Genomic DNA, 26939 nt, shown 5'->3' with positions numbered 1-26939 from the left:
GCTCTGCTCTCCCTGCTCACCTCGTCAACGCCCGTCACACCAGTGCTTCTCCTGCTGCATCGTCTGGCGGAAAACCATTTGGGAAGCTGGCAAGCTCCATCGTTGTGAAATTTCTATGCTACAGGGAGAAGTAGGAAGTGTTGGCCAGGACAATACAGACACACAAGCTCGAATATATAAGCTCAGGCCATGCCTGTCGGGGGGGGGGGCGCTCACGTTGCGTTGGAACCCGGTTGTCTCTTCTACATGCTGGAGGTTGCCTTCACTGGCCCGCAGGGTTGTAAAAACACCCCTGCCTCCCCCGCCAGCTCTCCACTTCGCAGTCACGGAGTGAGGTAGGTGTTGTGATCACTACTAGTGGAGCAAAGGCTCACAAGACTTCGGAGGGAGATGTTTAAGTGGTCTTGTGCCATGAACCCTGAAGATGGGGTCTCCTGAAACAGGGTGACCTTTTTCCCTAAATATCCCTGTGGCAGTTTCAAAAGCACAGTCAGAGTTATAGTTAGAGAAATTCACACCGCGTTGGTGTGCATCAGGCTGAAAAGAAGAATAACAACGTTTTAGTATCTCTTAAGTAGGGAAGGTAAATACTAGAACCGTGATACTCAGACAAACCTGTAGGGAAGGAAGTCAAGCCAGTAAGTTGTTAAGGTGTTGCTCTATAAGAGTCCCTCCCGCTTGTAGCCAGAACCAAAGAAATGTCAATGAAACCAAACAATAAGCATCCAAGAACGTGGAGGATAAAATAAGAAACAGGAAGGTTAGTAAGGACCTACCCGGGCAGAACGAGGACGCTCTACCGGCTCCATTGTAGGCACCAATATCGGCAAAGCGTCTGGTCCTGGGAAGGTGTTTGTTAAGAACGTCCGCCAATACTGTCCAGAATGAAGAAAGGAAAAAGAACAAAAAGCTATCAACAAATCCAAGGGAAATCCAATCAAATCTGCGTAACGGTCCGGGGTCAGTTCAAGGAGGCAGGCTCTGGTTAAATGACCAGGATGATTGTAACTGAAATTGTAGTCTTCTCCCGTTTCAGACCAGGTGATGAATGCACAGGTGTTTTGCAAGCTTCATCGGGGCAGGAGCCCTGCTCATCTGCTTGTAGCTGCTATCCGGAGATGTGAGAAGGATCCCCTACGGCTCCCCCCACCAAACCCGACCTCCACCACCTGGTAACCACGTCAATAGAGCTCTGCATCATCCAGCCTGCAAGCGGAACAATATAATGCAAGTAGCCCACACTTGCTTCATTATCTGGCCCCCCTCACCTTGCAGCGAGTTTTGAGAAGCCTGGTATCGCCATTATCCACCCGGTGAATGGGTCACAGCTGACCTAAAATGGCCGCCGAATATCTGAGCTTTGCTTACAGGCGTTGCTAGGCAATCCTGTGCGTCACTAGGCTCTTAAGCCAATAGGTACCGCCGGCAGGCGGACGCCGGTCCAACCACCCAAGGCCCGCAGCCAAAAGCCCCGTTTGCTATGAAGCGGAAGGTGGAACCCCCTCGCTTCGCACACACTTCCGGAGGTAAGCCTTGCACTGGCAATCCATCCTTTATTCATTAACGTGCACCCTGGCGTCCGTTACTCATACCAGTGCCACGACATGTGTGCCTACATGACTCACTGTCAGCAAGCTACCAGACTCTACCTACAAAGTACTATCGCCAGCATTCACCACAACGTGCCGTTTTTGCTGCAATACGCCTGGTACACCGGAACACTTAATCCCAACCTTGATTTACTCTAACCTTCCCGTAACTCTGGTGCACGTTACCAGTGCCTCAGTCTATACCTAGAGCGTACCCTTTCCAATGCTATTACCCATACGAGAACTGCATTTAGCCATAGGCAGACATGAGCACTGGATCAAGCCTTGATCATATGAGTACTGCATTTACCCCATGTCCTAGCTAGTCTTGTACCACATCCAATCCCAGTTGATTTTTGCACTCCGCCCACGCGTAGCCTTTTGCACTCCGCCCACGCGTAGCCTTTTGCATGGCCAGCAACAAGAACCTAGTCATGCTCCAGCCCTTTCTTTGCATCATGCGTCTAATACTCAGCTCTACTGCCTCAACCTCATCTACCACATCAGCTTTCAATGGTAGTACACCAACTCCAACCCATAATAGTCTCCCCTTACCCATCACCCAACCTTTGCCTTGGAGAGGCATTCCCAGCCTTTCCATGACCACTAGACTACCACCATCACATAACATCGTGCCCACCACCTTCCCACCACAGCTAGCCCTTACAGTCACCAACCCTAACAATCTGAGCTCACTCACTCCCCACCATCCCCTGCCACCAACTCCTGCCCAATGGATCCAACTATATGCATCAAGACCTACGCCTAACCAACCCTGCTCAAACAAAATTACAAATTCCAGACTTGGATATAGACTCTCCAGAGCCAACCACTTGTCATCCAGAAGTTCAGAGAAAAACCTAGCTAAAACTACTACCTGCCCTAAACTGGCTCCTTTACCTAACAAGACTGCAACAACCTGCCTGAAAGGGGGATTTATCAACGCTAGATCGCTAACAGCCCACGCTCTCGACATCTGTGACTTCATTACCTCTAACGACCTAGATTTCTTAGCCAATCCGGAGACCTCGCTCCAACTGACTTCTGGTCCTTTACTTTCATTGGCCATTCCGGACAACTACTCTATCATCAGGCAGGATAGGACTTCAACAAAAGGCAGAGGCGTTGCTTTTATTACTAAAAACATTAGGACTTAGGCCCTGCCCTAATCAAACCTTCCCATCTGGCGAACTCCTCTCTATCAAGGTACCCTTGTCGCTTACACAAACCATTATTATTCACCTGATGTATAGACCCCCAGATCCCTTTATCCTCCTTCGAGGAAGCCTAATCCACACTTCTAGCTATGACCCAACCTCCTTAGTGGACTTATACAACACCACCATTTTGAATGCCATTATTGAAAATCGCCCCACTAAAAATGCAGAAAGCTAAACCGCGTTCACACTAAAACACTTGGTTCACCCCACACCTTAGAAACTTGCGGAAGACTAAAAGAGCTGCTGAAATATCATGGAAAAGCCTCCCCTCAGTTACAAACAAAGAGAATTTCCTCATCCAACTACAAAACAGCTATCATTCAAGCTAAAAGTGATTCTTACAACAACCGAATCTCTAATGCAAAATCTAATACAAAACATTTACCATCCTCAGAGAGCTTGAAAACCCATCTGAGCCACCTGTATCTTGCACTAAAGACGTCACATGGTGCACCGTGAAACAAGAAATGTACCCTTACTGTTATAACTATAACCACAGAGATTCAAGAAGAGCAGGTCACAACAATTGTTGGGCCTGGTTTCTCAGACTGTTTAGAGGTAGAAAGGTGAGTTGCTTAATTTTAGCAATCCCTAAGTCAATCAACCGCTCAAAACACCTTAACCACCCACTAGGGGGGTTATTTCTAAGCACCTCAGAAAACAATACAATATTTATGCAAAAATTTATAAAAAGTGTATTTTTGAAAAACATCAGCGGATTGTGAAGCATATTATAAACAAGTGATGAACATATTGTAAGCAAGTAATACAGACAGATTTCATATGTTCAAAACAAAATGAAACAACTCAAAAACAAATGGTGCTTCAAATTCAATTCAGTAGCAAAAACAAATCTAGATGCATGTGCAATCTGGTAAATAATTCATTGCATCATGAGTTTACTTATTTGGTACAATAGTGGCTCATTAGTGGAGCAAAGAGTTATTTGGTAAGAAAGTCAATGATTTGTGCAGGGTCTTTCGATGCAAGATATCTGATCAATTGCCAACGTGGTAGAGTGCTAGTTGGTAACAGGGATTCCAGCAGGCTGAAGTACAGGTTGACCACTGTTCCCTGTAGTCATCACGTTTCGGCGGTCGTGAGTAGATATAAAGTCCGCCTTCATCAGGGCTCCAAATCAGGGACCCTGTATGGAGTAACATCATCGTAATTTGAGTGGGTTGAGAGCCGCAGGTGCCCAAATAAATGGGGCATATGGTAATACTAGGTTAGTTCTCATGGCAACCGGTTAGGAAACTTACTTGCTGGTGCGCATTATCTCAAGCGCATTGGTCCGCCCACGCATTGGATAAAGCCAGACGCCAGGACCAGTAGCGCAGATGCCGGGCCGAGCGAAAGGCTTCTCAATGAATGCAGAAGGTTCACAGGTAATCACGAGGCTGTATGGGGATGAATAATATAAGACAGCCATTGGTGAGGGTTGGTCAGTGTTATAGAGGTAGCATAGAAATCCTACGGTACATGGTGCACAGAAACCGCAGCCACAATTGAGTGCAGGCTGTGGTAAGTGCATGGAGAGGTTAATTAGACAAAGAAAATGGGTGAAGAGAGAGGTAAAACGTTTTAAGGTTGACACGAGTAATGTTTGTTTGTGCACCGCTGTGTGCAATGGCACGGAAAGGTAGTGAGCAGAATAAACGTAGAGAGCCCACACGAGTAACTGGCATGGTGTTAGAAAGTCAGTACCGCTAGAGTAGGGTGCTCAAGTTTAATAGGGATCATGAAGCAGTGGAAGGATTGAGAACACCCAGTTGTTATATGTTCATAAAGTAATAGACAGCGGGTCTGTGGCTCGCCTGCGTGCTGATGAACTACATGCTAGGTGCGGACAGAGGTTGGGTGCCGAAAAAGTTACAAATTAACCGATGAATAGAGAGGAAGCGTTGACCGGCGGGCACACGTGGTCTGATCCGAAGACCAGAGTAGCGCGTGAGCGCGCGCGGCCAAGCGACCCCAGGCTCACCTGACTTTGTGGTACCGCTAAAGGCACGGCGGCCACTCGTGTCTGCTAAGTCTGAGTGCGACTGAATCATAAGGAGCGCACCTCCAGGAATGCGGAAGAAAGGGGGCAGTGCGTCACGTAGAGCTAGCATTATGCTAGTTACTATGGAGACCACGCATGTGCGCTGGCCTGATTGCTATGTTGACACTTGTAGTCATGGCAGCCGTGCGTTCTCCCTGCCACATTCATCTAGAAGGGCATGTGCCCGACATTGTGAGTAGCTGATTAAGTGTGCATCACACAGTGGTGCCTGGCAGCCGCTAGGGGCGGAGGGTGGAAAGACAGTTTTTAGAACAAACCACTCATTTTGGTGTGTGTGTTGACTTTTTTCAAACTTGATGAATAACTTAATGCACGGCGACGAATGGGAATGGATAGGAGAGGCAGAGACGCTTCCTATATGTGTAAACCCAGACTGTGGATAAGCTAAATGGATGGTGTGGGTTAACTTGTTAGCTCCCAACCTACGAGTTGATGAGATAATACAGGGCTTGTTGCAAAAAGCCGCTGATTGGGGAAAGTGTATTTGGAGCCAGCACTGCAGACCTTTATAATAAAGGTTGAAAAATCTCATTAATGCCACGATGATATGTGTCCAGCCTGTGGATCCATCATGCTTCTTTTTTCAGGAGGCTATGGAGGATATCAGGTCCTCCCTTGACTTTCTCTACCACCCACCACAGGATGCTGTTAGGAGTGTGGTTGGCAGACAGGAAATGTTCAACCAATGGCGCTGATAGGTTTTTGCAGCGGATTTTGGACCTATGTTCCGAGATTCTGGTATTGATTGCTCGTGAGGTTTGACCAATATATCTGAGGCCGCATGGACACTCAATGCAGTAAACCACATTTTGACTTTTGCAATTGGTCAAATCCCTGAGTGTCCATTTGCGTGTGCCCATTAAGAAGGAGCTCATTTTCTTAGTGAATTGGCAGGCAACGCAATTCCCACAAGGGTGGTGGCCATGTAGAGGTCGAAGAGTGCGGGTGACATTCGGAACTGGTTGAAATAAAGAATGGACAAGGTTTTTTTGCCCCGTTTATAAGCGAATCTGGGAGCGGGGCCTTCAGGTAAGCTCAGACCGGCTATGTGCCAGTGCTTTTTGATAATCTGTTTGATCCTTGAAGTGTGAGCTCCAAAGGCGACTACACAGGTTAGGCGTTCATCTGGAAGGCCTGTGTTGTCACGGTGTAGTTGGAGAAGTGTTTCTCGATTAGAGCTCCGGGCACGCTTGTTGGCTTGATCTAGCGGTTTCTTGGGGTATCCTCGTGCTGTTAATCGTGTGGTCAAATGCTGTGCATGTTGCTTGTAGTCCTCAGGAGAGGAACAATTCCGACGTATGCGTAAGTGCACCAACATTCAGACTGCTCTTTCTAACAAAATTGAGCTTCTGTAAACAAAAATAGTGAAAAAGAAAACTAGCTTGATTACCAACACGCCCCGCCTGCTACCCAATCACCCCCTCCTGACAAAGATGGCATGTTTTACTTCACACCACTCTCCACTAAGGACGTTGAGAATATAATCATGAGCCTAAAAGCATCCAGATGCCTAGGTGATGCTTGCCCAGCATCAATTATAAAAGAAATCAGCAACAGATCCCGTGCCTTTTATCACAGCACTAATCAATGCCTCCTTCGCAACCAACACTGTTCCAACTAATCTGAAGGATGAGTGGGTCATGCCACTTTTAAAGAAACCCACCCTCGACCCCAACATCCCTACGAACTATAGACCCATCACCACTGTGCCCTTTCTCCTTAATATTCTGGACAGGGCAGCCCACTTGCAGATCCAGCATCACCTGGAAAGTAAAAACCTACTAGGACTCCGCCAATCAGGTTTCCCACCTCGACATGGCACAGAGACTGCCCTTTTAGATCTAGTTACTCAAATGGAGATCCTAAAAGACAAAGGCAATCTGGCACTACTGTTGTTATTAGATCTATCAGCTGCCTTCGGCATGGGGGAACCACAAAGTCTTAAGCAATCACCTTTCATCTGCAACACATTTCTCGTACGAAGCAACCTCTTGGATTCAGTCCTTCTTAAACAATAGAACCACAAGAGTCTGCTCACCCTCTGCCTCCACTACCCTTATCCTGGTCACCTGTGGAGTCCCCCAAGGATCTTGCAGCTCACCTAACCTCTACACCATCTTCACCAAACCCCTCTTTGACGACTTCGACCATTTGGGGGTTTCCGATACAAACTATGCGGACGACACCCAAATCCTCATACCCATCTCTGGCGACTATGACACAGATTCTAAACTCCTAAACGACGTTTATCAAATCATCCAAGCCTAGATGGCCAAACACGGTCTATGTCTCAACAACAATTCTGAGTTGCTCCTTGTAGGCACCCAAGCTAGACTTAACAGACTTGACACAATTCAATACCTTCAATATTGACAGTAACAATATCAGGGTTTCAAAAGATGTAAAAACAGTGATCTACATCGACTCATCCCTCACACTGACTAGACAAATTAACGCCACAGCCTCCCCTACTGCACACACGTGTAAGTTAATTAACGCCTGCAGACCACTACCTTAGCCAGGTCCCTAGTCTTATCTAAGATTGACTAGTGTAATGCTCTCTGTCTTGGTACTAACCAACATAACCTACAAAAAACTACAAATCTTCCAAAATAATGCACTCAGATCAGCAACTAATCACCCTAGATCTCACCACATCTCAGAGATAAGACGCAGTGTACACTGGCTCTCGGTTACCCAAAGAATCCAACTTAAAACCCCCTCACTTACCTTCAAATGTTCATACAACCTAGCACCTAAATACTGTTGTTACAAAGTTACGCGGAAGTCGTCAGACAGGCCTAGGCCTACCAGATCTGCCTACTCCAAATGTCAGGTGATTCCGAGGTTCAAGCTACAAAAAGCGGAAGGCAGTAGTTTCCCAGTCCTTGCAGCTAAATTGTGGGACTCATTGCCAGCTGCTTTCAGTGCCGAACCTTCCTTCTGTACTTTTAGAAATCATGTAAAAATTTGGCTCAAACTGAATGAACCTGCACTCTGCTACACCTTTGTAACTTTTCACACCTGTCAACATTTTCATATTCCTACTCTGTAAATACTTACCTGTTATGCGATTTTAAATACTTCTACATACTACACTGTATGATTTATTATATGCTACTGTAAGAAGTGCGCCCAGATGCCTATGGGCTTGGCGTGCTATATAAATAAAATACAATACAGCGTGCAGGCAGGGCTTTCTGATTGCGCAATGGAAGGCTACAGTGAGCAAGTAGAATGACGCGTGGACACAGGGAACTCACGGGTGTCGTGCAAGTTTCCAGTGCAGGCAGGAATTCACGCGATGGCAAGGTAGCAGCGATCAGGTAAGCACAAAGTAGGAGGCAAGGGGGGACAGGAATCCGCTTTCTAATGCAACAGGAACTTCAAGGGTGTGTCAGAAGAAACAAGCCCATGAAGAGTTGAAACAACTACATTCGGAAGCACTGCACGCCCGGAAGGGGAGTGCTTACATGGAAACCGGAAATGCGTCCTCACGGACGTGATGCATCCGTGTTCATGGAGCTGACGCAGGGGCCAAGGCAATTGCTACTTGTGTAGTCAATAAAACGGGTGCTGAAGCCGCCCAGCACGTCTACCCTCTCTGAAGTTGCACTTCATGACAGTATCCTCGCCCAAAGAGCCAGAAACCCCACAAGATGTATGGAATCTTGCCAACAACTGTGGTGCATGAACATCCTCAGACCGCACCCATGATCTGTCCTCCGGACCGTAGCCCTTCCAATCAATTTAGTAATAGCGCACACCCCAACACACTTTATTGTCCAAGATAGTGTGTACCTTAAACTTCCGAACCATCCACCAACAGGTGAGGCGGAGGTGCACACATCCTGGTATTTGGCAGGCAAGGCTTCAACAAAGAAACATGAAACACTGGGTGCACATGCAAATGACTAGGGAGATTTAGGCAGAGCACAGCAGGGTTCAGGACTCGAGCAACAACATAAGGACCCACTTATGGACCGTTCCTGCGCTTGCGTCAGATGTTCTTTTATCATGCGTTGTAATGAATTCCGGTCACTGACTCAATCTGCACCTGCTGAATTGTCCATAGGCAGGGATGGATCCAGCGGAATGCATCTAGGATGTGGACCATATAATGCAAAAAAATGGAGATGATTGGGTAGAGGAATGCAAAGAGTTATTATAAGCAAATTCAGCTGTAGGTAAGACAGACAGCCAATCACTCTGATGTTGGAAACAGAGATTGTTCAATAGTGGCATTTAGGCGCTTCGTCTGCCTGTCAGTATGTGGGTGGTAGGCACTAGAGTACTGACCCTCGATACCAAGCGAGGCGGTTAAAGTGGACCAAAAAGATACGTAAATTGGGGCCCCCCCGATCGGAAACAATGAAAGAAGGAAGTACAAAAAACTGGAAGATGTGTCTAGAAAACAGGTCTGCCAACACTGGAGCTGTTCGGACTCCTCTGCATGGAACGAATAAGGGCATTTTAGTGAAGTAATCAATGATGGGCCAGATGTTTCGTACTCCTGTACAGGTGGAAGTTCCAAGGTAAAGTCCATGGAAACCATTTACCAAGGCTTGTTGGATACCGGGAGAGGACGCAAAAGGCCCACATGCGTGGTGCATTGACTCTTGCACTGAACATGTAGACACATATTCAAGGACGTCACGTGCCATAGAGGGCCACCAACAGCATCTACGTAGCAGCTCCAGCATCTTTAGTCACCCCGGATGAACAGCAATTTGTGAGTCGTAATACCATTGGAGAGCACCACTTCTAGCCTCTGCAGTAGGGATATAGATTTTCCCCTGAACTTAAGGAATACTGTTAATAACCACAACGTTTAGTTCGTCTGGAGAGCTCAGGATGCAACTCTGGAGCTGTTCCCTAAGTGATGAATGCAGCGTGCAAACACAGGCCACCTGGTGAGGCAGCAGGAAGTACTGGTCTTCCTTAGAAATGAGAGAAGGGGCACCTATGTGGGAAAGAGCATCAGCTTTAGAGTGGTGACTAGCTGGACGGTAGGTAATAACAAAATCAAACAAAGAAAAGAAGGAATGCCAACGGGCCGGTCTAGCAGATAAGTATTCAGAGTTTTTGGGGCCAATAGGTTGCGATGATCAATATAGACCGTAACCTTGTGACGTGCCCCTAAGAGATGGTGTCGCCATTCCAAGAAGGGGGCCTTTATAGCCAATAGTTCACCCTCTGCGATGGTGCAATTCCTTTCAGAAAGGGTCATTTTACGGGAGAAAAATGCAACTGGATAGATCCAGCGAGTACCAGGGCACCTCCGAGGACAGCACCCACGGCAACACCCGAAGCATCAGCCTCGACCAAAAACGTCTGCAACAGATCTGGATGCTGAAGAACTGGAGAGGCCTTAAAGGTAGATTTAACAGTGACAAATGCCTGCTGGTTGGCCGGCGTCCAATAAAAGGCCGTCTTAGTGCTCGTAAGAGCCATCAAAGGAGAAGCAATGGAGGAAAAAGAATGAACAAACCTCCTATAAAAATTAGCAAAGCCTAAAAAAAGACTGCAATGTTTTGATAGAAGTCGGCACAGGTCAGTCTAGTACAGCTTTCACCTTCGGGTTGTTCCTCTTTATGCCCTGATCCGTCAGGTCATAACCTAGAAACTCAATCACATTAGTGTTAAAGACGCACTTTTCTGGTTTGACGTAGAGATGGTGGTCTCTCAGCCTTTGAAGAACGGAACGCACGTGTTCAACATGTTGATCATAGGACTGGGAATAAATCAGGATATCGTCCAAATATAGGACTACAAAATGGTCCAACATGTCACGGAAAACGGTGTTCATAAAGAACTGGAATGTTGCAGTGCATTGCATAACCCAAATGTCATTACCATATATTCAAACAAACCATAGCAGGTTTTAAATGCCGATATCCAATCATCACAGTCTCGTATGCGAACCAGATTGTAAGGTCCCCTGAGATCCAACTTGGAGAAAATGACTGAGGAACCAAACTGGTCCTGCAGGCTGGAGATAAGCGGAAGAGGGTATTGGTTCTTCACAGTAATAGTGTTGAGTGCCCTATATTCAATGCAAGCCCTCAGGTCACACCCCTTTCTTCGGCACAAAAAATGGAGGATAGGAAGTGGGCAACTTAGAAGGGCAGATAAAACCCCGGCAAATGATTCCTGGATGTAAGTGTAAGGGAGTACACCCGACCAGAAGGCACTTTAGAGCCTGGGAGTAGGTCAATAGGACAATCATAAGGTTGATGAGGCAGCAACTGCTCTGCCTTTTTCTTGTCAAAAACATTGCAATACTCACGATACACTTAAGGGATTGGGGTATCGATAGTCTTGATTAGCAGCCCCACCGAAGATATCAAATCAAGCATGGCTTTACAGAGAGAATGCAGACAGAAAGCCCCAGAAAGACAATGAGAACCACAAAAGGCTGATGAAAAAACAAACAAATCTCCTGTGTCACCCAATCAATCTGAGGGTTATGAGCTTGCAACCACGGAAGACCCAGGATGACACCATATTGTGGAGTCAGGTGGTCAAACATAACATGTTCCTGGTGTCCAGCCTTGGTAGACATCTGTACAAGTTCGGTTTGTTCCGTTACCAGACCATATATAAGTGGTAGCATATACAGCATTAACCACTTCCGGCCTGTCCTTAGGCAGGGTAGAAAGCCCTGTTTTTCGGGCAAACCGTGAGTCCTTGTAATTGCCAGTAGTGCCCGAGTCAATAGCGGGGTGGGCACGCATAGAGACTCCACAACTGTAAGTTAATGTAATGGGTAAATAAACCAGTGACAGAGTAGGGACCAACAGGGAGTCCAGAGGGCATTCTCTCGGCAGAGGGACTCCATTTATGGCTGAGTTTTGTAGTTTTCGCGACTTTCTAACAGGCTTTTTAGGACAGTTGCGTAACACATGATCAGCAGAGCCACAGTACATGCATAAGTACATGCTCCCTCTCAGCATTAGACCATGGACCACGTACCACCCCAATTTGCATAGGTTCGGAATTAGTATGACAGTGTCAAATCTTGAGGTTTACCAACTGTTAGAACATTGTACCTTCGTTCCCCCAGTCTTTCAGCCCGCCTAGCATCGATCTGAAGTATGCGCTGGTGCGCCACCTATCTAGGCTAGGGGATAGATTAAGAGACTCGCCCTACCCTCTCTCACTACTTTTGCTAACTTCTAAAAACTATAGAGGTGCACACTTGTAGAAGTAGAATTCTCATATTTTAATTACTTCTACATAGGGTGTCTTATCAACTGGAGTACCTACACAAATTAAAACAATGGTATTTTTGGAAAATTAGAAATATTTTTATTCCTGAAAGTGCATCTGTTCTAATCACCTTATATTTAACAGATTACTTCAGTTTCCTAAAATGTTGTTATTTATCTGTATCAGCCACAAATTAGCCAGTCACGGTGGTCAGGACATCACCCTGAGCCTCATTAGTCAACCGGTTTCAGCAGGACTCATGTAATAGACCGCTTTCTTCAGGACTCTTCCAGACTTCTTTAGTCAGGATTCAACATTCATCTAAAAAGACACTCATCTAGCAAAAGACAATCTGTTGATTGTCTCAATCTCTGTATTCTAAATTGGGGAAGAGCGTCTTATTTCTTTTTTTCGCCCGTCTTAGTCTTGGGAGCCCTAAAAGGGAAACAACATATATTTGGAACCATCACTATAAAATCCTTTATCCATCTCTTACAATCCTAAATTATACTTAAAACAGGGCGGTCTTACCACCACTAAGTATTGTACGTGTCTTGTTGGTTCTTCCTCTTTCTTAAAATTATTCCTCTATGGGGGTTTCATTCTCCCTTTAACTCTGTAGACATATACACAAAACAAAATTGTACATGCCCAGTACTGGTTATGTGATGTTCGCGACTCAAGGTTGCTTACCAGTTATTGGTCTCACCTCTTACTACGGACTTCTCTATATATCATCTTTGTGTAGGGTCACCGATGAATGAGTGGCTCTGGCAGTTCCCAAAGGGACCTAGGCGGAAGAAAGAATATGTCTGTATTGATATCTAACCAATTGTATCATTATGCTAGTTCCGGCGTCTCACCATTATCATTACCCATATTTATGGCTTGATGGTGTCGCTATATGGCCAGTTCGCTCTTCGTTGCCTCCCACCCCTTAACACTCAAATATTTCTACCCTTTTTGTCCATATTCTGGTCAATGGGTTTTCACAGTCTCCCAAATTAGAGCATGTTCTCAATTCCCAGTCCAAAAGTGAATTGAAAGTACAAGTGGCGTTGCTGCCTTCAATACACATACAAATCCCCTTCCAACACGATGTTCCTTCCACTCGTGTTCTGCCCACACTTCCCCTCGTAGCAGCCTCGAATGAAGGGTGGGTGCCGGTTACAATGCAATCTGGTGTCTTATGTATGACTCACCTTTGTGTCCCGTTACGGTACAGTGACTTTTCTCTCCCATCTCGTCCGCGCTTCCCCAAGGGAGGCTGTAGGGTTGCTGAATGCTCAAATTCCGGCTAAGGCGGAAGTCTTTAAAATCACGCATCCTGTGGGGGCAACTCTTATTAGTCCTCTTTTCATGTTCATGTATCATATGGGGACACATACAGCTTGCGGCATTGTTCCCGCACTGTATACTGGGATGTGTTGTCCTAGCTGTTCTACTTCGGTCACTGTCTCGCTTCCGAACATCACTTGGGACACATACAGATTGCAGCATTATTCCTGCAATGTATATCAGGATGTGTAGTCTAAGCTATTCTGCTTCTGTAACTATTTCGTTTCCAAACAACACTTGGGAATGTTGGTATACAGTGTCATCCCTTATCGAGTCATGTAACATCTCGCGCTTGGGTGAGCGACTTTCTAAGTTCTCTTTATAATCCTCTTTACATACTCATGTATGCTGGTTACTGGTGTGAACTCAAAACACATCCAGTGGTGCATGATATTCTATATATCTCAAACACTGTTTCTCTTCAAAACCTTTTGTTCGAGATCTTAGTATCCCTGATCGAGTGTAGTAGCTCCTCGTGCTACAGTTGGGAGGCATAGTGACCTCTTCCAATATATGATATGTGTTCATATTTCGTCATATTCCAAACTGGAATAGAGCTTGGTTCTTATTCAAGGCTCCCTGTGGTCCACACTATTGGCATTCTTCGTGACAGTAGGCCACCACAATACCTTCGCTCACGCTCTTGTGAAGGGATGCAGATTCCGTTCTCTTGGTACCCATGTTGCATATCCCGCTGCTCGTTCTCCACTTTTGCAGCCGTATACCCAACCCCCACAGCGCAATCTCTTTAATTGTTGACGGGCCAGCGGTAAGTGGCCATGACCATCCACGCCTCCATTGATCTGATAATCCTCTATTAATAGCCGGCATCAGCACAGGGAGGATGTTTGGCATGTATACTCAAAATGTCTCCTAGCCAATAATATTTAATTATTAGCTTCAAGCAGCCTAGATTGTACTAGTCTTCTATCAATTGAAGACTTTACATTCTCTTAATAGATTGTAGCATCTTGTAGGATATACTTGGTATATTCACAGAAGACCAGACATCAAAGGGCTTCCAGTTATCCCAGCATGCGTCAGGTGCCATCGTCTCAAAAAATTGACCGTTGAACTTGGTAATGCAATGTCGACTGGTGCAGAAGTGGCGAGAGGTGAGGGCTCGAACAACACAGATGAAGCACATGAACAAACTGACCCAGACAATTTGTTGAAACCCCTTTTGTGTATTCCGGGGTCAACCTGATGTGATGTAACTTTGCAAGTGGCACAAGCCCCGTGTTGAAGGAACTTATATTGTGGAAGTTGGTCACTCGATCTGCAGTCATAGTTGAAGGCCAGAGAGCGTGGATCCACCTCAGTAATATCAAGCTATAAAAGCGGCGAGACCTCCCCTGTTTGCAAATACTGAGCCCCAAGGTGAAGGCGACGTGCAAAGACCTCAGATAAGATCGGTGACCAAAGCCAATCAGCAGTGAGAAGAAACATAAGCGTTGAGACTTTTTGTGCACAAGTGCTGCAGCAAAGACCGTTTCAACAATATCCAGAGGCTATTTGTCAAATAAGTCCACAAAAATGTCTGGAAGACCCTCTAATGAGAACGAACACAGCCAAATGACCGGTTATATGGGAAGGTACCCACTCGGGGGGGTCTAGAACCACGTTTTACCTCACTGTACCTTTCACAGAGGAGAAATATCCAAGGGTGAAGGGTGCACTGAGCTAAAACATGGTTGTAGACCCTCCTGAGCGTAAGAAATTCCATAGAACAGGGTATTAGACTCATGTTCATTCTCAGTAGAGGGCCTCCCACATCCCTTTTCGATTGTTAAATAAGTACCTTCTTCCTTGGTCCTTATATGTCTAAAACTATATGAATAGTTTATCTTACTAAATATTCCTGAAAGAGTCCTCAGAGTGTACACAAAGAAATATATAATTTCGATTTTTTGAAGGACACTTTCAGTGTGGCTATTTATTTTGTGCGACAACAAAAACCCAAAACAACTTCCCCAAGACATGATTTTACCGTTTAGTAATGTACAAGATTCCCTTTTGTAGCCCAGACAAGTGTGCAGACCCATATTAATGCAAAGTCAGAATCAGTAGCCCTTATGATTAGAGCAGCATTTTCCTCTTTGTGAGTTTATATTTTATTTACGCAGTGCAACCCCAACACGTACAGCAAGTCAAGACTAGCCTTTCATGTTCTCCACGATATGAACACTAGCACAATACGTATAGCAATACCAAATGAAACCACCCTGAGAAATATTCCAAACATAGCACTCCAGGGAGAAGGGTAGAAAGGAATGTAATCGATGATCAACGCATTATGGGATAACATTTTGATAATATTGCTCATCTCTCAAATAATATGTGCTATAGACCTATGAGCCGAGTGGGGAGAACGATGTCCGATGAGAGCTGCTGCTTTGTGCGTTTCCCTCACCCTCTACTCCATGACTGCTTCCAGAAAATGTATAGCCACCAAAGTACCCACACACGTAGCACACTGCCTGACAAACCTAACAGCATGCATGACCAGAGGACCATTTCAAGGCAGAAGTGCCTCCATGCACACAGTAACAAAGGAAGATTGTCCACACAACGATTATTTCATAAAAGCAGTGTCCCCGATGAGCGATGCTGAAACACAACATGAGGTAATACGTTACCTAGTCAGGCCCGAGAAGAGGGGAAATAATAAGAGGATACCACCAATTTTTCCAATGCACTGACAAACAGGGAAGAGAAATTGCTGGATGTTGTGAGAAGGGCAGTTACGAATAGAAGGACAGGTATTTACCACAGAAGGCTGGGTCGAAGGACTGATGGGTTGTAAAGTAAAGGTGCTTGCAGAGCAACCGCAAGTGGCTGTGCAAAAGGTTAATAAGGAGTGCCTTACAGAATGCACCCAATATGCTAAAATATCAACATGAGTAGATGAAGGGCCACTACACATAGTCCCCTTGAATAACCCCCCCAATAACGAGAGCAGTTGACATTTTGGTTTCGTATAGGTTTTAAATATGCAATAAACCTCTTCCAATGAGCAGCTTGCTTTTAACAAAACCAGCCCCAACTCAATATTCGATTGAAGTTGAGGTGCTCACCCTCAAAATACGTTTCCAAAATGATCCCTTCAGCTGGTCTATCCATGCCAGATAACACCAGGGCACTGTCTGTAGAGAATAATAATCTCCTCCATTGAGAACCTTGCAGTATTTATTGCAAAGTTAACAATAAGCTGAATCGTACGCATAGCCTTTGCCTTTTTAAAAGCCACTATATACATGTAGGTTCTGCTAGTGCTCTAGTCCTAGATAAGGATATGATATGACGTAGTTAACCTTACCGAGGCAGGTGTAAAACCGGGGCACTTAGTCTTCCCCATATTTATGCTCAGCTCGTTTTCTGCCACATACTCAATCAGGGTGTCAAACATACAATTTGCTCCCTTGTAAGTATAATTCAGTATAACCAAATCGTCGGCGTATAGCAACAGGGCATAGTCCTACCACCCACCTTTGGACAACATCGAATGTCAGTTGCAAGTCGAGCCGGAAGAACGGCCATATAAAGTTTGTAAAGCAATGGCGTGACCGTACAGCCCTGCTTAACCCCTTTCCAGATCATCACTGGTGCAGATACCTCTACCTCAGTGTTCAATCGCACGAGTACTTGGGTATTCAAATGTAGGCCCTTCAGCACATTAAATATCCATTTCGGTCAGCCCCAGGCAAGCAATTTACCCCACAATATCTTGCGGTTATCTCCGTCGAATGCTGCTTTGAAGTCAACAAAAGTAACAAAATGCACCCACCGGTCTCCAATGTTCACCTAATTAAAAGGTTGAGCATCCTTAAGTAGCCAAGGCGAATCCCCGTGTGCATGAATTGCAGCACTTGGGGTTCCTCTACCCAGGACTGAAGTGCCCAAAGGACAAATTTAGAAAAGATTTTCCCGGACACATGCAATAATGGTAGCAGCCTGGAATTCTCCGGCAATAATTGATTACCTTTCTTGTATATCGGAATAAGAACAGACTGATGCCAAGAAACCAGGATGTTTTGTGCCAAGCACACCTTTTCCAGGAGCCCTAGAGTTTTTAAGTTTCAAAATTACCAGACGAATGTCAGCTTCGTCAAAGGTCGGGGCCACTCCCCAAACATATATTCCTGGGAAGGGGGGTAAAGTAGTATCGCTACTCTGTCTTTTCACATGGGCCAGCCATCCGATTTCCTGTATATCTTCCTATCGTTGTTTCTAAGAGCCGCAATCATTTTCTGCCAACATGAATTAAGAGAGAAAAGCTTCCATCTCTTAAGCCATCCTTAATACTTTTTCTTGGCAACTCTTATACATATGGCCAACACGTGAACGGACAGTCCCAGATTATGTACCATACATATTTCTCTGTGCATCGATCTCTTAGCATGCCTTATGGCCCCGTAAAATACACGCAGGGGTTTACTACAAATTACCCCTGGGATTTAACTACCAGAAGCAATTTTAAGAGTCAATGTTCTAATGCATGTCTCTATCTCATCACAGTTCATACGCCCCATGTTGAAGTCGTCTCACTTAATCCAGAAATCCTAGTATCCATTTTATGCAAATGCTTCGCCATCCAGCGAACGCAGTTGCCAGCATGTTTAGTGTGGATACCAATACAACCACTCTCTCTGTGTCTAGTATGTTGCAGGTTAATAAGAAGCGACAAGATATTATGGTCGCTAAATTCTAAGGGGATGACCTTTAATTCCTCGGCCAAGAGTAAACAAGCATTATTTCCAAAGAAATAATCCAATGTGGCCTCATAGTCATTAACTCCGCAGGTAAATTTCCCTGGGATGTCTCCATCAGTTCTGCCATTTAGCATAAATAATTCCCACTGCCTCAGGAAAGCAACCCACATTTTCCCCTAAGAATTACATATTTATTTCGCCATTACACACATTTCTCTAACTTTACTGTAGGCTGCACAATAATTTTCATCTACACACCTTGCATTTAAATCCCCCCCAGAATAACCACGTACTCAGCCGATTCCCTTCACATGTCAACAAAATCTCTGAGTCCTACTTGGATATCATTCAATACTTTAGTACTTGGAGGTACATACACATTAATCAATCAACATTTTCCAATCATTTGCACTTTCTTCTTTCCACACCCCCACATTGCCGTTAGCAGAGGGGGCCAACAAACAGTGCGAACAATAGTTGTGTTTAACACCAATTATATATGGTCTACCCTTCGGGCCCTTTTTAGCCAGAGTCTGATAAATGTGGTAGCCTTCCACCTGGAGAGCCATCTAACCATATCTCCTGTAACATAAATATGTCAAATTTGGTCAAAACAGACAAGAAGCCGTGCGGGTGTAACAAATATCTGAACCCTTGTGTGTTCCAACTGGCAATCTTAATCAGTCAGTGCTCCCCATCTCGTAGATACTTGAGCATCTAAAGTTGACGGTCCACCCCATAACAGCTTGTACAGAGGGCACACCTTGCCATAATCCCAAACAACTGTTCGCTTCTCACTAGGTGCCATATCCCACAATACCCCATCTGTACGTATAAAATCCACGTTACAGGACAGACCCACGCGTTGGCCTATGATGAAAAACTATAAGCTTCAAACCCAAGGCAAGTAGTGAATTTGCATTGGCACACAGTAATGAAACGGTTGAAGAGGTAGCAAAACATTTCTTCAGAGGTAATAGCATACAGCCAGGGGACGGATGCCCAAAGTCTCAATAAGACAGTTCTATTTACAAAATGGCAGGTATCTAATCTGAAAGGAATGGATCTCCTCCAACCTTGCAGAGGAGCCCAGCCTTAATTGACCCGCCCCCCTGCTGCCTGTGGACACACTGTAAGGCCCGGTCTCATATCTACCTTTAGCGGCAAGAAGGAGGGAGGGCACTGTAATGTACAAAACCACCAGATTGAGGGGGGTAAGTAAGAGAAAGAAGGGCTAGCCGGCCGGGAATTCTTATTGCTGTTCCCCAGCTATCGTACCTACCCCGCTTTTCTTCGCCCAATAGCTCTGAGGAGGCAGCATGTATCAAATTAACCTTAAAATGTCCTCAATGTAGTTCCACTTGAGCCACCCAGACCTTTGTTTATTATGTTTATATAGCGCTTTAATCCAAAGCGCTTTACAATATAACAAGATACAATAATGGAAGAAGAAAGTTAACAAACATGACACAAACCAGTAAAACAATATGTAGAACAGTTTCCTTGGATGTTGGAGGTGAGGGAAAGGCGAGAAGGAAGGGAGAGGAGGTAGTAAAGGGAAGAGGAACACAATTCAAGTTTGTGATACAAGGTCACGTGGATGTGAGGAAGGGAAGGTATGGGGGCAGGGGAGAAGGGGAGGAGAGAAGGTACAAGGTCAAGGGGGGTGAAGAAGAAGGGCATTCAAGGAGGTGCAGAAGGAGGTGTATGTGGGGATGGAGTAGATAGAGAGGCAAGGAGTTCCAGTGTAGGGGGGCCAAGAGCTCAAAGGAACAGAAGCTAAATGAGACCTGATGGTGGTAACCCTTGTGCCCCAGTTGGTGGGAGAGTGGTTAACCCCGCCAGAGCTATAGCCCTTGCTTCCTTCAATTGAGGGCTAACCTTATTATCGGGGGAAGAGGCTTTCATCAAAGATATCTCAGCAGATAATGCCTCAAAAGCATCCTCCTACGAGACAGCCCCGATGTTCACGAGTCTTGGGACCTCCAAGTGGCATCTGAAGCATCAGAAACATTTAGTACACCTCTCTATAGCTCCTACTACGTAGTTATCTGAGTACACAGTATCCTGGGTGGCGAAGTTCTTCTGGGAGGCGGTGTAGTAGAGTTGGGCATCCTATAAGGCTCCAACAGTCTAATCATCACTGTATGTAATATCGGCTGGTCGGTGGCAACTACTGAGCACAAGACAAACAAAGCTTCTACCTTGTCTAATAGTTTAGACAGCAGATCAGAATGGAAAGCTCCCTCACCAATTCCCCTAGATTCCGATAGTTGTGTGGCACCATGGCAAGAACTGCTTACCGCCCTTGTGCAATCCACTGGTGACACCAGAGCTTCTAAATGCGGGCTTGCTGACAGATTGAGTCTGTGTAATGTCCTTCTGCAATTGTTGGGGATCCAATGATTTCCGCCTTATGGTTTTACACAATGTCAGCAAAAATCCAGTGTTATCCAATGAATGGGCTGACCAGGAGAGGTGGGGATCATGATCATCCTTAGTAGTTGTAGGCTCCATGGCCATGCCACTGTTGTAGTATCTGGGTCAGGCAATTCACTATTATTGTCTATACATATTGGGAGATTAAGTGAGGAGTTCCCACATCCTGAGAAATACCCCGTAATCCTGGGTTGTATATTATGGGCCATACTTACACTAAATCCCCCTTCTTTCTTTCTTTCCTTTTTTTAGTTTTGGGCCCATCTCAGGGATTTTCGGGATTGCAGTGAGCTACGAGTTAGTTTCATTTCATGTAATACTTCACTACGCAAACTCAGCCTAGGGGCTGGTTTGGGCTTCATTTCACTGTGTAATCAGTATTTCAATTATAGCTTACACCAGTAGGAAGAAACTGAATTGGAACTGTTCAGCGGGCCTCGGATGATTCTTAATAAGTTTGCAGCATTAAAATGTCACTTCAATGGAGTTATTATCACACTTATTTATACATGCACACACAAAAAGTCATACACGACCACAAACACATCCGTAGGACAGGCCTTGTAATGGTGAAGACAAACTCTTAAAATATCGCGCTAATAGCACGTTATAAGTCACGGCTGTAGCAGGTACTGTACAAAGGCAATCATGGTTGCGCTTACTTTCATGTTGTCCTTCCGTCCGAAACGTGCAACAATGAACACCTACTGCCTCCCAAAACACTGCTACGCTCCAGCAATCGGCCTCACGGCAGATGGGTATTCTAAGTTAGTATCGCCACGATGAGGACAGGCATGGAAATTTGTGTAGTTGGTTCACGGCCTGGCCTCCCGTCCGACAGGAGCACGGAAACACACACTGCAGCACATGCTGCACTCCGCCGTGTGTGGAGGTTAAACGGTGTTAGCCACCTCCTCCAAGCAATAGGCACTGCAGAAAGACTCCTCAGCAACGTTTCACACGGAAATACGGACTGCAGCACACTGATCTAGACTATCCGATTTGGGGAATTGCGCGCCCCCACCAATCTACCAGTTGGATCAAATATTTTCTTTCCGATAGACAATCCTCAGTATACTGGGAAAATGCTTCTTCCAAACCAACTCCATTACCTTTGGTGTACTACAGGGGGCATGCATCTCACCCAACGTTTCAACCTATACGTTAGAACCCCTCTTCATCCTACTTGAGACCCTCAGGATCTCTTTTACAAACTATGTAGACAACACCCAACTGATCCTGGAAATCAGTGTGGATCATAACATTGATTCTTTAAATCTGAATTCCATATATAGGGTCATAGAGCGCTGGATGACAGAGAATCGGCTCTGCCTGAACGTAGCAAAAACCAAACTCCTGCTTTTTGGCAGCTCTCTGGCAAGATCTAAACTAGGGAATGAAGATTCAGGTTTCGGAATAAAAGACTGCTCCATCCCAGTAGTGGGTAAAGTTAAAACATTAGGGGTATGCTTTGATTCCTCCCCCAGTGCTGAGAGTCAGACCAACTATATATCAAAGAATTGCCACTACTACCCGAAACTTTGAGGAACATGAAGCCTTTTATTTCTGAAGCGACTTGCTCTGCAAATGCTCGAGACATTGTTCTATCACGCCTCGATTACTGTAATGCTTTACTGGTGGAAGCAAGCAAAACAACTGCAGATGCTCCAGAATGATGCTGTGTGCGTGGTTAAAGGTATACCTAGACACGAGCACATCTCCGCTGGTAGACAATCACTAGACAGGCTTTGCATCTCTACCTGGATCCATTTCAAGATAGCCTCTTTGGTAGACAAATGTCTGTATGGTAAGGCACCGGCTTACCTGAGAGCTCATAACTCATTGTTTGAACCATCTCATGCTCTCCGCTCTGCCAATTTTGCACTGATTAAGAATATTAAGTGCAGAAGGACCAAGGGCCTAGGACGTTCCTTTCTGGTACTGGCAGCACATGTTTGGAACTCACTGCCAAGTACCCTACGCTTGCACCAAAATGCTAGGACCTTTTGCCTAGCCTTAAGAACTAGATTATTTCAAGTAGCCTAAAATATGAAGAAAAAAAAAAGACCTCTTTTAGGATTCTGTTTTCTGGTCACTATCCCTCGGACCTTTTTCTACCAGAAGCTCTGCTGAATTTGCCCTGTCATAAATGTATGTATGCTCAGGTTTTTGTGCTCCCAGATGCCTGTGGGTCAACGGTACGTTATAAGTAAATACATAACAATAAATAAAATTAAACTTCTGAGAGGAAAATGTTTATTGGGGAAATGAGAACAATCCTCCGGTCATGCTCCCCGCACCCATGTCACTGGTAGGATATCACAGTAAATAACAGCCAGCACCCAGCACATATTACCTTCTAAACACAACCCACAATAAACATGATCTATTCCATTGGCATACTAACTCTGTTAGTAGTTACATAATACAGTATCAGGTTATCAAGTCAGTACTAATCAGTTTGAATCATAAAAAGGTCTTGCAGGGCAGGCTAGGCTTACACACACAAAGATGCGTTATATCATGGTTGAACCCCACTGGTAAGTGTGCACGTGAAGAAGATCTGAAACCGGACCATACTTGTCATCCTAGCCTCGAGATGTTCAGATAGGGCCTTGTTGGGCTAACAGTGAGGTGCAGCTTGATTTCCTAGGTGTAACAAGCAAGTACACTACATCTGGGAATATACACTTTCAATAACTGAAACTAATAGGCATTGGCAAAGCAAACAGCTTGGGCTTTTGAGTAAGTATGGGATAGGCATTTGCCAGGCACTGCCATGTGTACCACCTGACCAAGAGTTGGGAACAGCTGGAAACTGGTGCCAGTACCTCGGCATATAATGTAATTGCCTGGCAAATGTCGGTCTAATACCCATACACAAGTCGGAAACTATAGGCTTTGCGATAGCTTGTTTTAGAGAGGGCTGCAGTGCAAGGAACAAAAGCACGACACACACATTGCTTATAAATGAACACATATCGATAGATTTTCATGCACCAGGAGCACATTTACAGAGGCGTTTAAGTCATCAAACACTGTAAGGAACACATAGATATAACACTGGCAGGCCATACAAAGCACACATGTTGGTGCTAGATTGTGATCGAGATTGCTCAAAGAGTTGCCAGGAGGGTATGTTTCATCAGGGCGGGTTAGGTAATTAGTGGGAATGCCATTGGGATGAACATGGCAATGGGTAGTCAAGGAGTTTGTAAATGACCAAACACAACTATAGGCTGTGTGTCCCACCTCACATCCCATCTCCATCTTATATGTGTTACAAAGCAGTTTTGGCTTACGTCAAACACTAAAAAAGTATTTATGTAAGTATCTGAATCAATCATAACCACCAGCATTGCTTAGGTCAGCCCTCCAGTCCATTTGTTTGCAAATCTACCCTATCCCTGCGACTAATGCGAGCAGCCTTTCCCAAAATACTAGTCCACAAGCACTAAAGATACCTGTGGTTGCTTGCGTTTCAGTGCAGAAGGGACATGGCCTAGTAACTGAGATTGAAATGCACCATTTGGTAGCAGAACCAAGACTCGTTGTTCCCTTCTCTAATGGCACAGACATATCACAGGATTATGGCTTGGAAGGTTGCCCAGAGCAATGGTAATGTTAATTCAAAGCCTAGCTTCTATCACTTTTTGGTTTTACTATACTCTTCCCTCCAGAATTAAATCTTTCTTATTCCAAACCTTATTTTTTACACATATACACAATTAGTACATTCAGCCGAATATACACCTTGAATGTAATTTGTAAGGACCCTCAGTAGATGCACCTGCCGCAGATCTGCGTGTAAGCAACATCACCAGCCATTTATTATTTGATACAGTTAACCATTTTATTAGGCATGATGGGAATAACTGTTCTATTCCCACAAAAAACATACTTTAAAAATTACAGAAAACCACTTTCGATTTTTGGTTTTAAAAAATAGCTACCGTATAACCGAGATGCTCAAAATGTACACAAGATGAACAGTGCCGTTAAAACACAGGATCATGCTAGATAGATTGTAGGTAGTCTTCTTGAGCAAGTGTGCTACCACAGGTGTGAAGTGCCCTCCATTTCTCTGGCCATTTGTGCCGTCATGGCTGTGGAGCATAAATCATTGTTCAGGGCAAGCAATCAAATTCTGGCCGGGCATCCTGCAGGGCAGCCCTTCAGAAGTTGTTGCTGCATGTTTACAGCAAACTCGGTCTTGCCTCCCCTGACACACCCACTCCCAACCTTCCCAGTTTAGCACCACTGGCAAGCGCTCCTCCAGGCCTGCAACAAGGATTCTTCTAGCAGGTTGTCCACCAAAGAACCTCAGTTAGGGCAGGTTATCATAATCATAATCATGCATTATCCATTTCACGTGTAAAGTTTTCAGGCATGTTCCTAACAGATCTGAGGATAGTATAGGTTCTTCCCCAGATATACACACATTTATACATGGCCATTTATAAAGGGGCATGGTACCCTGCAAATCATCAACCCACAAGAATGCTGCATTTCATTTTTGCCAGCCAGCTCAAACTAACAAAAACTTGGGCACACTCGCACACTTGTGGATTGGGAGGTCAGGTGAGCCCAGTCCATTTTTAACAGCAAAGGCATAACACACAATTGGGATAAAGGACTTCAAATATGCTGTAATTCCCAAACAATAATAATCAAATATACACATTTAAAACACTTCAAAAGGCTATGAATTTGGTATAGCCAAAATAAAAAATGGTTTATCTGTGCCGGCCCACTCCCCAAAACACTTTCTAATTGACAGAAACTATACGGAACATAAATGGGGTGTTGAAAAAAGCACTCTTGCAATGGTAACCGCACAGGCTCCCAAGAGCAAAACATCCGCAATGAGTTGCAGTGTCAGAGAGACTTCTACTGATGTCCCTCCGATTACAGTAGAAAATCCAAGGAAGACAGCAAAAGGTTTAAGGGATATAAGAAGTTAGAAAAGGGAGCCTGAAAAATGGAAGTCTGCCCTAACATTATCCCAAACGAATTTTCACAATGTGTATGCCAAATGTATTCTCAATTTGACAATATCAGTCTACACTGTGTGCACAATCTCAATATACTGCTAGGTGTACATAAGTGGTCTGCTGAAAGTTAGACTGCCCTCTATTATTAGTTTGGCAAACTGCAGTATGTTGCATGGAAAATGTAAAATCCACCCCAAATAGCAAGTTGCCACCAGAAAAATAATGTTGGCTACGTAAAATGCCAAAACAGAAATTGCAGTGCCCCAGAGAACAAGGGCATGCAGTGTGATGTGGTACAGAGTGCAACACACAGAAGCTTTTTTTTCACATACTGAGGAGCTTGGAAAACGAGATCTCCAGATGATGCAACGTGAACTGCAGGCATTTAACAAAATTGCATTATATATATATATATATATATATATATATATATATATAATACATTACTCACCGTAATCTTATTTCTGATGCTTGTATCTGCTTAGATTCACATGCTGTGCATAGGCTGACATCTAGTAGAAGCTGCGGAGTATTACAGTTTGTTTTTCGAAACTCGAAAATGGGCGTCGACACAGGGCGTGCCAGTAATACTATCCCTAGTGTGACATCCACTGTACCCAAGATCCCTCACGCGTCTAGGATCCTCAGATTGTATTTTTTCCTGACATGAGGAGTAGCGCGAGTACAGATAATCCAAGCAGATAGACAGAAAGCAATCATGCGCCTTCTCTCAGAGGGGAGGAAGGGTGGGTTGCATGTGAATCTAAGCAGATACAAGCATCAGAAATACGATTACGGTGAGTAATGTATCCCTTCTGAGGCTTGTGGAATCTGCTTAGATCACATGCTGTGCATAGATTAGCGAGCAGTACCTGAAGGAGGTGGGATGTGAGAAGGGTCATGAACAAATAAGTGTCTTAGAACCGCTTGAACCACTTGTGTATCTGCCTTGGAATGGGTATCAATGCAGTAATGCTGAGTAAAAGTGTGACTAGAGCTCCAAGTAGCTGCTTTGCAAATGGTGTCAAGGGGTACATTTGCAATGAAAGCCAGAGTGGCCCCAATGCCTCTAGTAGAGTGGGCTCTTGGCGTGAAAGGCAGAGTTCTTTCAGAGAGTGAGTAACACAGCTGGATACAGTTAATAATCCACTTCGAGATGGCACCTTTAGAGACGCGATCCCCCTCTCTGCCTGTAGCTACAGAGACAAACAGTTGATCTGTTTTTCTTAGCGGTCTGGTTTTATTTACATAGTAGAGGACCGCCCTACGCACATCTAGGGTGTGTAGTTTCACCTCAGCCGAGCTTTGCGGGTTCTGGAAGAAAGCCGGAAGCTCAATGGACTGGTTTACATGGAATTTTGATATAAATT

At 44.9% G+C, this 26939-nt stretch overlaps 1 protein-coding gene across 3 annotated transcripts in view; it reads right to left on the bottom strand.

Moving 5' to 3' along the window:
- Positions 1-26939, bottom strand: part of LOC138455904 (G patch domain-containing protein 4) — a 296404-nt gene that overhangs the window by 202200 nt on the left and 67265 nt on the right. Inside the window, exon 1 of one of the 3 annotated variants that reach the window (XM_069607142.1) lies at positions 777-962. The exons of the other annotated variants lie outside the window; for them this stretch is intronic. Within the exon in view, the coding sequence (XP_069463243.1) occupies positions 777-809 (33 nt within the window). The 5' untranslated portion in view covers positions 810-962. Of the gene's footprint in view, positions 1-776; positions 963-26939 lie in introns of those variants that run through there. 3 annotated transcript variants of the gene reach the window in all.

The sequence above is a fragment of the Ambystoma mexicanum genome, chromosome 1p (genome assembly GCF_040938575.1).
Source record: "Ambystoma mexicanum isolate Mex_15411 chromosome 1p, UKY_AmexF1_1, whole genome shotgun sequence".
NCBI classification, from domain to species: Eukaryota; Metazoa; Chordata; class Amphibia; order Caudata; family Ambystomatidae; genus Ambystoma; species Ambystoma mexicanum.
This window is presented reverse-complemented; position numbering and strand designations above follow the sequence as displayed.